Genomic DNA, 12906 nt, shown 5'->3' on the forward strand with positions numbered 1-12906 from the left:
GCTCGTGGTCACTTATGTATCATCAAAATTAAGTATCTAGTTGTTTCTGAAATGCAATTTCTTGCACGTCTTCTCAGAATGACAATTGCATGCCACGTGACACGGTAACTGATGAGGATACAAGAATAATGGAAAGCGTTCTCTCTTCTTTTCTTCAATCTATTATCAACTTTGTCCCCTATTCTATTGCTACATTTTTTTTCTAGCTCAAAAACACTGATAAATGTATGTAGATACGACCGTTTTCGAATGTTCGTCGTGTGCGTATATGTATAATTTATGCATCTCTCTCGAGGAGAAAGATAATGCATATCTGTTCGCTTCCCTATTCTTATCAATATTTGATCATTTCTTTTTACATGACATAACATAGCTAATCACATCGTACGTCATATACCTCTCACGAACGCTGCTGTATTTCATTCTTGATAGGGGATCAATTAGTTTCAATCTTTAAATTATTCGCAAGTCGTAATTATTGTGCAACAAACCGCGCTGCGAAATGCACCGTCAAGGAAATTCGTAGGTCTGCGCTTTCGCATTTCAAAGAACGGTCTTCGCAAATAGCGTACAACCGGTCACATTAGTTGTAAGTAAGGAGAAAATACAGGAAATGTTATACGATACCGGTGAAGATGTTATAAGATAATTGTCGGAGGTAAGTTTCGGACGTAAATTACTCGGGACGGGGAAATAAATAAATACGAATTGCGACGTGCTTTTCAGAAATATCTCGGAATTTAATTTAACGATTTCGTCTCGTTGGTATTAATGCTCGGAATAATAGACTCCCACGTACACGTAAACGAGCCCGGTAGAACTAAATGGGAAGGATTTCACACCGCTACACGAGTGGATGTGCCTTTGTAACGATCTTTATTCTTCCCCTTCCGTCGTTTATAAACACTAAATAATTATCTTTATACTTACGTTATTTATTTCATATGTTATAGAAATTCTATTCCGCCTACCATTACCTTAGACAATCTCAAAGTTAAGGAGAAGGAAGCGTACGCGAAAACATTTGTATAGATGTTGCGTTCTGGGGCGGTATAATACAAGAAATGAGGTATGTTACAAAGCGAGTTTTTAGATAATTTTTTTGAATATTTGAATACACAACACGTGAAATATATTTTTGTATGTACTACGACAAAAAATTATTTTTCGAAGAAAACAGATGTCCAAAAGATATCAATTCATGAAACTCTTCTCTCAAGCGAGACAGATTTTTAAATATAATTTTTGAATATTTAAACAAAATATACATGAAATATACTTTTGCTTTTGTATATTAAGTACAAAAATTATCTTCGAAGAATAGAGAGAATGCGGGTACATATGTCGCGAGAAATTCGTTTGAAAGATCAGTTCGAGTCGCTCGAAATTAATTATTTATTAGTATTTTTTTATTAGTCATTTATTATTAATTAGTCTTTCATCGATAGGAATGCCGTGAAGTAAAGCATACTCGCTCGTATTACCTTAAATCCAATTGTATATTTTATACGTTGTTTTCCGTGCATTGTAATAAATTTACGAGATCTTGTACTTATCGTAGCATAAATCGTCATCGACAATGGAAATAATTTACCTCTAATCAAATTGCACTAACATCACTGAAATAAGATACTGCAAATTTCTATGACATGTCAAAATAATTTTTTATTTATTCGAACTTCGAAATCATTCGTAAATATATTCCAATGATTTTCCATAGTTTTGTATAAACGTCAAAACTGGTCACAAAAGACATACAAAAAATGATTCAAACATATTTGAAGCAATATTTGAAACATATTAACAATAATATCAATGTACAGCGTTAATTTTATCTTTAAAATATATATTATATAGCAAAAAGTAATATTTGGCATGACAGAAGTTTTCTGCTTGTTACGATAGAAATACTGTGTGATCGATCTTTGCACGACCGAACGATCATAAAATTATAGAGATATCGTAAAAATTGAAAAATTACTGGATATATATCGCCCGCTCTTGGTTACTTATGTATCACCAAAATTAAGTTGATACCTGAAATGCAATTTCTTGCATGTCTTTTCAAAATTTATGTGACGCTGTAGCTGATCAAGGCAATAATGGAGCGCGAGTGAGTGCTTTCCCTATTATTTTGAATTTATAATCAACAAATTTTTCTCCTTTTCTCTGTTCCATTTTTTTCTAGTACGAACACTGATAAATGCTAGATCGTCATTTGAATGTTCGTCATGTGCGTATATAATTTATGCATCTCTTTCGAAGAGAAAAATAATATATCTGTTTATTTACCTATTCTTATCAGATATTTGATCATCTCTCTCTGCATGCCTAACATAATCAATCATATTGTACGATAATGTAGCCCCCACAAACACTGCCGTATTTCTCTCTTGATAGGGATCAATCAGTGTTCCAATCATTTTATCACTTTTGAACTATATTTACAGACGCGGATAGTTGCATTTATTGTGCAATAAAGCGCATTTCGAGATGCGCTCTCAAATAAATTCGCAAGTCTGTGCTTTTGCATCTTAAAAAACGTCATCGCAACATGCGATATACATACATAACGTATAACATGCCACATTAATCGTAAGAAAAGAGAAAATACGAGAAATATTATATCTTATTTCTCTTAAGTATTTATCTCATATTATAGGAATTCTATTCCGCCTATTATCACCTTAGACAATTTCAAAGTTAAGAAAGCGTATGAGAAAACATTTAATAATTGTTGCATTCTGAGGCGATGTAATACCAGGAAATCACGTATATACAAGCGAAATAGATTTTTAAATATAATTTTTGAATATTTAAACAAAACACATGAAATATACTTGTATATATACATATACATATATTAAATACAAAAATGATCTTTGAAGAATAATGTGGGTACATATATCGCGAGAGATCCGTTCGAAAGATCAGTTCAAGTCGCTCGAAATTAATTATTCTTTGATCGATAGAAATGCCGTAAAGTAAGACATACCCATTCGTATCACCTTAAATCGAATGCATGTTTTATACATTGTTTTCATGTACATTGTAATAAATTTTCGAGATCTTGTACTTACCGCGGCATAAGTTGTCATCGACAACGGAACTAATTTACCTGCAGTCAAACTACACGGTGTATAACTCCGATAAAATGTTGTAATCAACAGCGATTTTAATCTCGGTGAATATGTATACCATTTCGCCGCGTATCTGAAAAATACGAACTTTGACATTGATGAGATCTTCACGAAGTTTATCTTAAATTTTTTGTCTTTTTTTTTATTTACGGTTGAAAAAAACAATATTAACATATTTTAAGTGTGATTTAAAATTTAATTTATTATGTGAAATGTTATTTTATCGAAACTATTATTTAATTATATTACACTCGGTAGAATATATTTTGACTTTCATCCATTAACTTCTGACCAGAATAACACATTATCATCAATTGTAATAATGCTCCCATGATTATAAACGTAAATCTAATCATTTCTTCCATTTGATCTAAGACATAGACAATCTATAATATTAATATTAAAAATATTATATTCACGCAATTTAATATTATGATATAACGAATTTCATTATCCATACATATATTGAACTAGTTATTTTTATATATACTTTTCACAAAATTTAATTTAATATAACAAAAAAAATGGTTGATAGCAAGATTTTGTTTTGCCTCTGAGAATTAATTTCAAAAACGCATATCTGGTATTTATTTTTGTTTTCTTATTGAGAAATAAATATTTAGTACTTACTCGAATTCCAATCAAACTTAAGGTTGCACCAATCAGTAATAAAAAGAACACTGCAACAGTTTGGTGCGTTGAATTTAGTATACCGACAAACCTAAGAATCACAAAGATAACAATAACAACAATCTTATATTAATTTAACGCATCATATATGCAAAAAAAAAAGATTTGTCAAAGTGGCTCACTTTAACGCAAGCTGATATTTTTTTAAACATATAATGTACTCCTGATATATTGCTTGCTCATCCTTATTCACACAACATCCACATATTTCCACATCTCGTTCCAACGTAATATTTTCAATTTGCTCACTGTGAAATAGCTCATGATTTTTATTACGATATGCTGAAAAGAGAGCTTCAGGTATCGTATACACTTACCCGATAATTGAGAACAAGCTGCACGCATGAGTGGTGCATGTGAAATGCATTGTGTCGGCAGCCACCATAATGGTTATACCCACCACAATTATAGCAGTAGTGTAACAAAAAAGCGGTAGAAAGTATTCGTTTGTGTCTACTCTAAATTCGACGTCGATTGCCAAAATTCGCGGACGCGATTCATTAAGAGGCAACACGAGATCTAAGAACACAGGTGTCAATGGGATCACTATAAACATTGAACTCAGAAGATACATCATAACTGTAAAATTTCAAAAAATAAATATACATATATTCTCCGCACATTAATAATTTAACCAAAATCGTAATGTTTGAAAAAATCATCGTTAATTTCATCGAAAGATTTACGTAAAGTATAGAACTCACTTGAATAAAATATCGTAAACTTTCGTGATACGGTAGAATATTTTTTCAGAATTCGAACTTCCAAATCATTTGTGAATATATTCCAATGATCGTTCATGGCCTCGTATAAACATCGAAACTGATCGTAACAACAACGTCTATATATCAAAGAGAGAGAATCTTTCCGAGATAGTGATTGAGAAAATAAAATAAAAAGGTTTTGCAAAATCTCGTTGCTTTGGAAAACTTACCTTGTCGCGATTCCAAATTTCATTCCATAGCCGTGTTAGAAAGGCAGTCGATACGACCAGTTGATAGCAACTTTCGAAAACCATTTGTGCATTATCTTGATGATCGTAAAACATTAATATCTGTGTGCATTAATATCAATCGTGAATCAGAACACAAATTTACATAAATTTCAACGGGCTATAGTAAGATCCATAATGCGGATGATAGTTCGTGAATTTCAAGGAAAATTAATTTTTCATCGAAACTGATTAGTTGTGCACAGAACGAATTTTCTTCATGTGATACCAAGTAATTAAATAAATCTCAATTTGATATTTTTATTTTAAAACCACCCTGATCCCTTTAAAGAAATGTAGACGAAAACAATATCGTCGCCTGACAAGAAAGATTTGGATTCGATTCACTTCACCTCGATATTTTTCTTCCCTATGTTTCTTTAGGGAGAGGAGGTTTCGAAATAAAAATCTCGAATTGAGATTTATTTAATTACTTGATATCGCATCAAAAAATGTATCCTGTGCACAATAAATTAATTTCAATGAAAAATTAATTTTCCTTAAAACTGATGCACTATCATCCGCGTCTGACTAGTCCGAAATTTAAATTTTTACAATGAAAGCCTCACTAAATTCTTAGTTATAGTAATAGAACAATTATAATTTAAGCACATCCTTGACTGACTGATTACCTCGAATGGATAGTAACTAATTTCAAGCACGAGACAAAACATCGGCAACAAATTTCTCATGAGTTTACTTTGGAACGGCCAGAGGCCTAAGCGCGACAAAAATATTTTATTGACATTGTATTCTCGCAGAACGTGTACTAGCATGGTATCCTAGCTTTTTGCTCGAGGACTGTAGTATAAGTGATTCATGCTGCATGTACTTATATATATCGACTCTTTGCCAAGTTCTTCAGAAATTATTAAGTATTAGGGATCATCAAATACGAAATAGCTATCCCCGCCGTAACAATATATCTGTCCCTCGATCTGTCCTAAAGCCAAATTGACATTCTCGCACTCTCGTATCTCAAGTAACATTTGTCGCATATTTTTTTTAGCATAACACTTACATGTACAAAGTGGTATTGCGTGACGCAGAAAAAAAGATGCTATAAGAGTAATAATAGAGTGAGTGAGAGCGAAACATCATGCACTGTCTTGCCGTTTTATTGATCAAATGCAATTTTATGTTCAAAATTTTTAATATGCGTTACTTTTAATAAACATAGATGCAGTTAATTTTTAATTGTTTAAATTCTGTCCAAGCGATGTTTAAGTTAACTTTGATTAACCCAGCAGTTTCATAGCACGACTTGCAAGGATCTAACATAATTACGTAAAATTAAAATAATTCGCGTCCCAAGTCTCAGTCATACAGTATCACTATTTAAATATACAATATTAGTTACACTCAATAATGTGTGTGTATATCATGCACGCGATAAAATTATATTTAAAAGATAACTTTTTAAATACTCTAATCGTGCAAATTAAAATATGTTAACTGCTGTTTATTATCTCTAAAAATAGATAATAATTTATATTATATATAATCGCTATCTAATTTGTAGTAAAACTTCTTGCGTTTACTTTGAAACTATGACTAGTATAACAAAAATACTTTATTTTTGTACTCTCGTTAAATATGTGCTAGTATAACTCTGCGCATCTATTTCTGTTTAAGAGTTACGATACAAATAGACATATATCATCAATCTTCGTTACGCAATCTTCTTTTCTACAAGTTGTAAATCTCTAGTTATTTTAAAATGAACAAGTTTTCAAAATAACTTTATTCTTAAAATAAACTCTAAGTAAGAAGTTCGATATCTCAATTTGCTATTTAAAATAAGTTACTCTATTTATTAGAAATAATACGTACACCAATTATTTCTGTTAATGTAACGGAGATATCTAAAAAAAAAATAGATCGTTATACTTTCGACTCATTAAATCAAAATTGGTTTGAAATAGTATTTCGTAGATATTATTTCAGAGTGCCATTTGCTATAGCAATGATATCGCATGACACGAGTAGAATGTCTATCAAGCATTGTAGACAAATAATAGAGGACACCATGAAAATAATAAGACCGTGAACGAGAAATAGCTACATCCTATACGTTATTTTCTTATGGTAGTTGCGATTAATCTCTCTTATTTATTGCAATTTTTAGCACGAGTTGCGATCGTTAGTAGACGCAGGTGTAGTCGGATTCAAGTGCTTTTTATGCCCGAGCGAAGTGGACGAATTTCCACATATGTCTCTATGGATGATGTAGAGAAGACTTTAATGGAATTACTGCTTATAAAAACCACACTAGCGGTACTTTGCTACATGTTATATCACTCGTATATTTTTGTTACGTATTCGTATTACGTTCATTAATCGCAAATGTACTTGCAGTTTCACGCAGAATGCGAACAGAATGAAAGAACGAATCCATTAACTGGTACATGTAAATTTTTATCTTTCCTTCAGAATCACATAGTTTTTTTTTTCGTATTTTTAAAAACTTGTACGACACTTTTTTTGCATTCTCGACCTGACCACATGGAATTTGATGTCATAAAATTAATCTGCGATTGGTGTTCAAAAGGACCCCGCCATTTCCTTGTGGAAATTGGGTTTCGGTGAAATTAGCTGAAACTTTGCAGAAATATTGTTCATGTGATGCTGATCAAAAGTCAACATTGGCACGACCCCCAAAAATCAATCGTTTGACCTCTACGAATTGTTCTTCTTAATAACTGATACAACGGCAACAGCATCATCAGGCCTATTGTGCAACTATATACTTGAATAAGTGCGTGTTTGTGTGTGTGTGTGTGTATCTGTGTCAATAATGAACATATGCGCAATTGCATCACACCATCGTTCGAAAAAAAGGCAAAAAATTCAAAATATTTTTATGAGAGTGATTAAAAGTTATGTTGTTTAAGTTCTAGAATCTTCAATCTGTAGAGACTGTGTACGAAATGAAAAAAGTATTGATATATGTGTGTGTTATGTGGCTGTGTGTTTTTATTTGTTTAAATGTAGTTTTAATAAAAAAAACTTATGATATGCACGCAATTGTATGCTCATATAAGCACATATCCATATGCTTTGGATATGCACACACATGTATATAAATGTGCAAAAGTCTATACATACATATATCTTTTCTGATAGTATATGGAACCCTTTTACCATTCTGTCGACATTATAAAGCTTACACTCACTGACATAACACGCACAGATTTACAGACACAATTACACAGTTACATAGACAGTCAAATACAATCGCGCGCGCGCACATGTTCACACATATATCAATGCTTTTTTCATTTTGTATACAGCCTCTACAGATTGAAGATTCTAAAACTTAAACAACATAACTTTTAATCGCTCTCATAAAAATATTTTGAATTTTTTGCCTTTTTTTCGAACGATGGTGTAATGCATTTGCGCATGTCATTATTGACACAGATACACATACAACATACACACATACAACATACACACACACATACACGCACTTATTCAAGTATATAGTTGCACAATAGGCCTGATGATGCTGTTGCCGTTGTATCAGTTATTAAGAAGAACAATTCGTAGAGGTCAAACGATTGATTTTTGGGGGTCGTGCCAATGTTGACTTTTGATCAGCATCACATGAACAATATTTCTGCAAAGTTTCAGCTAATTTTACCGAAACCCAATTTCCATAAAGAAATGGCGGGGTCCTTTAAGTAAGAGATTCATTATTCATTTCAATGCTTTTTGTAAAAATAATGTTGCATAAAACTTTTTAGCTATTGATGCCACATAGTGCATTTGTCAAGTGCGAAGTGTTTGACATTAATAAACGATGCTAAGGCCCATGGTGCACCTTTAACCGTGGAAACATGCCATCATTATTTAGTTCTATTGAAGCAATAAATTATTTAGTCTACTGAATTCAAATGTTGTCCACCGATCAGAAGAAAGAAAGAGTAATCGAGTAATTATATAAAATATTAAACAAAACTTATGGCTATACATTTTTATATTAAGCTTCTTTGATAATTTCAATCTCATAAATATATAGTATGTTCGTTTTTTGAATTAATTAGATTTCTTAAATAGTATTTTAAAAAGTTCGCTTTGTACGCATCTATCAAATATGCAAAAAAAATACGTAAATGTATTTGTAACTTCCACGTGACTTTATTTAAATACGTACGATCAGAATCAGGCTTATCCGACGAAACAAAGTAATTAATATAATTTGATATTTTTTAACATTACATGTATATGTGTTCAGGAAAAGTGGCAAGGTATTAAAAACAGAATTAAAAACTCGTGGAAATTTTTTAACCGCTTGGGATGGAATCTCTTCCTTGCAATTCGGTGGGTGTTGATATAAAATAAAAAAAATGTAAAGTGAGATTTATCAGAAAATAGTATGAGATGTGAAACTGTGAGAGCACTTAAAAAAAAACAATATATGTTTTACAGGGTTATCACTGATATGGACAGCCGCGAGAACAAGAGACGTCATTTTCCGATATCTCAAAACTATTGAGCAGCCAATCTGCGAGATTATGCGATCTCGAAGATAGCAAAGGTAATCTGCTTGTGAGAGAAGGAATGGATGCGGATTTCGTTATCTGGGACCCGAAGGAAATTATCAAGGTCAGTTCTGTCGTATATACATTATATTTCAAGAGAACAGTATGGATATATCAGAAAAATATTTTTTTTCTAGATCGAGACAAATAATATTTACCATAAAAACAAAATAAGTGTAAATGCGACATCGATTTAAAAAATGGAAAGTGTATGATGAAAATTTCGACACAGTTTACAAGCCTTCAAACAATTTAACTTTGCAGCTAATACCGTATCAAGAAAATATTTTATTTGGAAAAGTGATCGCAAATATCCTTAGAGGACAATTTATTTTCCAAGAAGGAAAAATTCTCGGTAAATCTTTGGGGAAATTTATTATTGAATGATAATATTTTGCAAGCGATAAAAACTCAATAAATTTTATTTCACTTCGTAGCTCATAAATCTTTATCGTTCTCTTGTTTCTATTTTGAATTTTGAACATGAATTTTTAGCATAATAAAGAAAGAAGATATTGAAATAATAAATTACAGAGAAAATTTTCATATATAATAATTCACATGAATTTTACTTTATATCATTTATATTTTATAATCGTAATTTGTGTCTTTTGAAGGCTCTTTTTAAGCGCAGAAGGTTAATATATATAGAAACACTATTGCTCGTCCAATATTAGGAATATCTGACGACGATATTATTGTGAAACAGTTTCAAAATTCAAGAGAAAGAAACATATTCATAAAAGTGAAACTCTTCAGCGCCGATATGGGCAACAGCAAATCTTGTCTGTATCGTATATTGGTCAATGGGGCACTGATATTCACAACAGGTCGCACGACGTTCCTCGAGAATGTATGAAGTGAAATGGTTCAATTTGTAGCACCGATATTTTATCGCTATCGTTCTTCGACATTTATTTTCCGCTTAAATGGTACATTCTATATAATATAATATACGAAAAATTGCAATATATATAAGTAGTCTCTGCGCCATAAAAACAATTATTTCGTAAATATTTAAGATATAAATAAAATATATTAAATATAAAAACATTCCATAATATATCCGTATATTTAATATGATTTAATATGACATAAAACAATTTCTGAACGATAAAGTTTTCTGAACTGTTTTCTCCATATTATATTTTTTTTCTCCTTTATATTTTTCATTATTCAATATAATTTCATATATAATTTTTAGGATTTCTTCCATTTCTTAAAATACGTTACAGGAGAATATACGTATATTTTATTCGTACCTCACCTATAGTTAGTTACAAACGCAACGTGGATCTTCCTCGAGAAGGATGGGAGTGACCGTTCACCGCTCTGCTACCTTGCATCTCCGGTATAAAAGCAACCTCTGTCGCCGCGCGCTCAGTTTCATTCCGGAGTATCCGATTGTGAAGCAACGCTTTCAACGTGAGTATTACGTGCAGCAAAAATCCTGCTCGGAAAAACAAATCTTATTTTTCAACAAAATTCACACGCGTATCTGCTCAATTAAATTCATCTTATATATTTTTTTTAATCACTTCTGCGCAAGATACATGTTTCGAAAAAAAAGAAGATAAGGCATGATTAACGCATTGCAAATTTTGATATTTTTGTGACATTTGCTAATCAGAAATATTAATATCAAATTTAATACAAATTTCTATAAAAATGTTACTTTTATCATAGATTATTTATCGTTGAAAGTTTTTTTTATTTGCGCTCTTTATTGCGTACTAAGACGCGACAAAGTTTTCTTTAAACATTATTCCAATTCCATGACCTCGACTATTAAGGAGAGATCGGACCATCACTCAGCATCTTCACTTTCGATACCAACGAAACTCTTGTTTCAGTCAACATCCAATTTACCTTATATTTTACGCGATAATCTTATATTCATACGATATTCACAAAACATCTCGCTGCGTAAAAAAATAACTTTTGCGTTGAAAAGAAAATAATAACTTCTGCATAACGCGATAATTACGGATCTTACGTGATAGAAGATTGCGAAATCTTTCGATTGTTACATATGTATATTCGATCCGAAGTTTTCACTGCCTCTGGTTATTTAAATATTTTAAAATTTAAATATGTAAACTTTAGGTTTTAAGATATTCCTTTTAATGACGCGAATTCAAATCTTTTTCTTGTTTATTTTCAGATGAAGTTTTACATAACAGTACTGGCCGTGTTATTTCTGGCGGACGTGATCCTGGCGTATCCGCAGAAAGACGGGCAAATCTTCAGCAATGAGGCGATACGACAAGCTCAGAATACCTATCTCATTCCTAAAGATGCGACTATACAGAAGGTCCAAGAAGGCATCGAACTGGCCGCTTACGAGTCGATCCCCGGCGATCAGAGAATCAATCTCTTCGAGATCCTGGGCGAACATGTGCCACCCGAAGTGGTGAACAATCTTCAGACGCAGATCGATCAAATAGGGCGAAATTAGATTCGTACAATCATCGTCTCATCATCATCGTCGTCGTGTAAAAAAATAATCATATTCTGTCTCCTATCCTTCGTACTTGTAGAAATATTTATGAACATACAATTATGTTTTTGTACCTTGCTTTTGTATCTCGTAAAATTTTCTTTCGATATGTAAGACTTTTTTACTTTTCATAAATAAATATATCAAGAAAACAATTCTTAAGAGTATGCGCGCGTCACCTACTTGCGATTATGTCAATTCATGAATAAAATCAGCTGATTGATAATGTATGAATAATGTGTGCGAAGAATATAAATCCTAAAATGTATTTTATAGCAAAATATAATTTGCGTACTTGCTCTTGACAATTTCATTAACATATTGATAGTTTCGAAATTGTATTTTGCATTGAAATTGACGTGTCTCGAAACGAATGCGCAGTTTTTACGTCTTCGCTAAAATAAACACGTATTCTTGTAAAGATTACTTAGTTTGAATTATGTATAGCTACACTAGCGATATATATCGTAGAGAAAGTTGCAGTACTCGTTAAAGAAGCGTACTTTCACTTCTTCTATTCATCATGTTATTGAACAACTCTTCTGTTCTGCCGTTTATTACACATGTCACGGGAATTTGTATTTAAATCAAGGCACGACGGGATTATGAGATCATACTTTTCGTTTTTCTGTTCTCTGCTAATTTTATTGTCCCTTATAATACATATCCATATTGAACGAAAAGTCTTGATTTATATTTATATATTTTTTTTCACTTTCACTTTCTTTCATATATACAGCCGTTCGCGCGTGTAAATGAGGTAAATCTATCAGAGAAGTCGTTATATAACAATATACAGCTGGATCACCTTACTGTGTTACAAAAGTTTAATAAAAATATAGTTACCTTATAGAGATGATGTGTCTCCTGTCTCATTTTCTCCGTAATCTCTCACACATACAAATCATATCCTGTCTAATAATCTATATAATAATACTATTGTATAATAGTAATAAATTTCTTTCGCGAGTAAGTAGGGCGTTTTAATAAAAACAGTCATTTTCATGTATCAACATTACATACATTTTGAAATATAAA

At 31.7% G+C, this 12906-nt stretch overlaps 2 protein-coding genes and 1 pseudogene across 3 annotated transcripts; 2 read left to right on the plus strand and 1 right to left on the minus strand.

Annotated features, from left to right (window-relative positions):
* The first annotated feature begins 502 nt into the window (after positions 1-502).
* On the plus strand, positions 503-10708 carry LOC145942947 (allantoinase, mitochondrial-like; annotated as a pseudogene). The gene is made up of 13 exons (XR_014426442.1): positions 503-658; positions 727-866; positions 954-1050; positions 2750-2772; positions 6950-7098; positions 7180-7371; positions 8566-8750; positions 8993-9147; positions 9256-9432; positions 9506-9523; positions 9558-9723; positions 10046-10300; positions 10573-10708. The product of XR_014426442.1 is annotated as an allantoinase, mitochondrial-like (transcript).
* LOC145942451 (odorant receptor 63a-like) lies at positions 2903-5597 on the minus strand. The gene is made up of 9 exons (XM_083049187.1): positions 5454-5597; positions 4765-4884; positions 4535-4652; positions 4148-4409; positions 3953-4078; positions 3771-3861; positions 3390-3526; positions 3081-3213; positions 2903-3008 (listed from the first exon to the last, which is right to left on the minus strand). Exons 1-9 carry the CDS (start codon positions 5595-5597, stop codon positions 2955-2957), a joined length of 1185 nt encoding a protein of 394 aa, XP_082905313.1. The 3' UTR covers positions 2903-2954.
* LOC145942457 (uncharacterized) lies at positions 10653-12722 on the plus strand. The gene is made up of 2 exons (XM_083049194.1): positions 10653-10793; positions 11533-12722. The coding sequence occupies exon 2, from the start codon at positions 11533-11535 to the stop codon at positions 11824-11826; it is 294 nt and encodes a 97-aa protein (XP_082905320.1). The 5' UTR covers positions 10653-10793; the 3' UTR covers positions 11827-12722.
* Positions 12723-12906: the final 184 nt, after the last annotated feature.

Source organism: Prenolepis imparis, unplaced genomic scaffold (genome assembly GCF_030444845.1).
Source record: "Prenolepis imparis isolate NDT839.2.m4 unplaced genomic scaffold, iyPreImpa1.0 SCAF_11, whole genome shotgun sequence".
Lineage (NCBI taxonomy): Eukaryota > Metazoa > Arthropoda > Insecta > Hymenoptera > Formicidae > Prenolepis > Prenolepis imparis.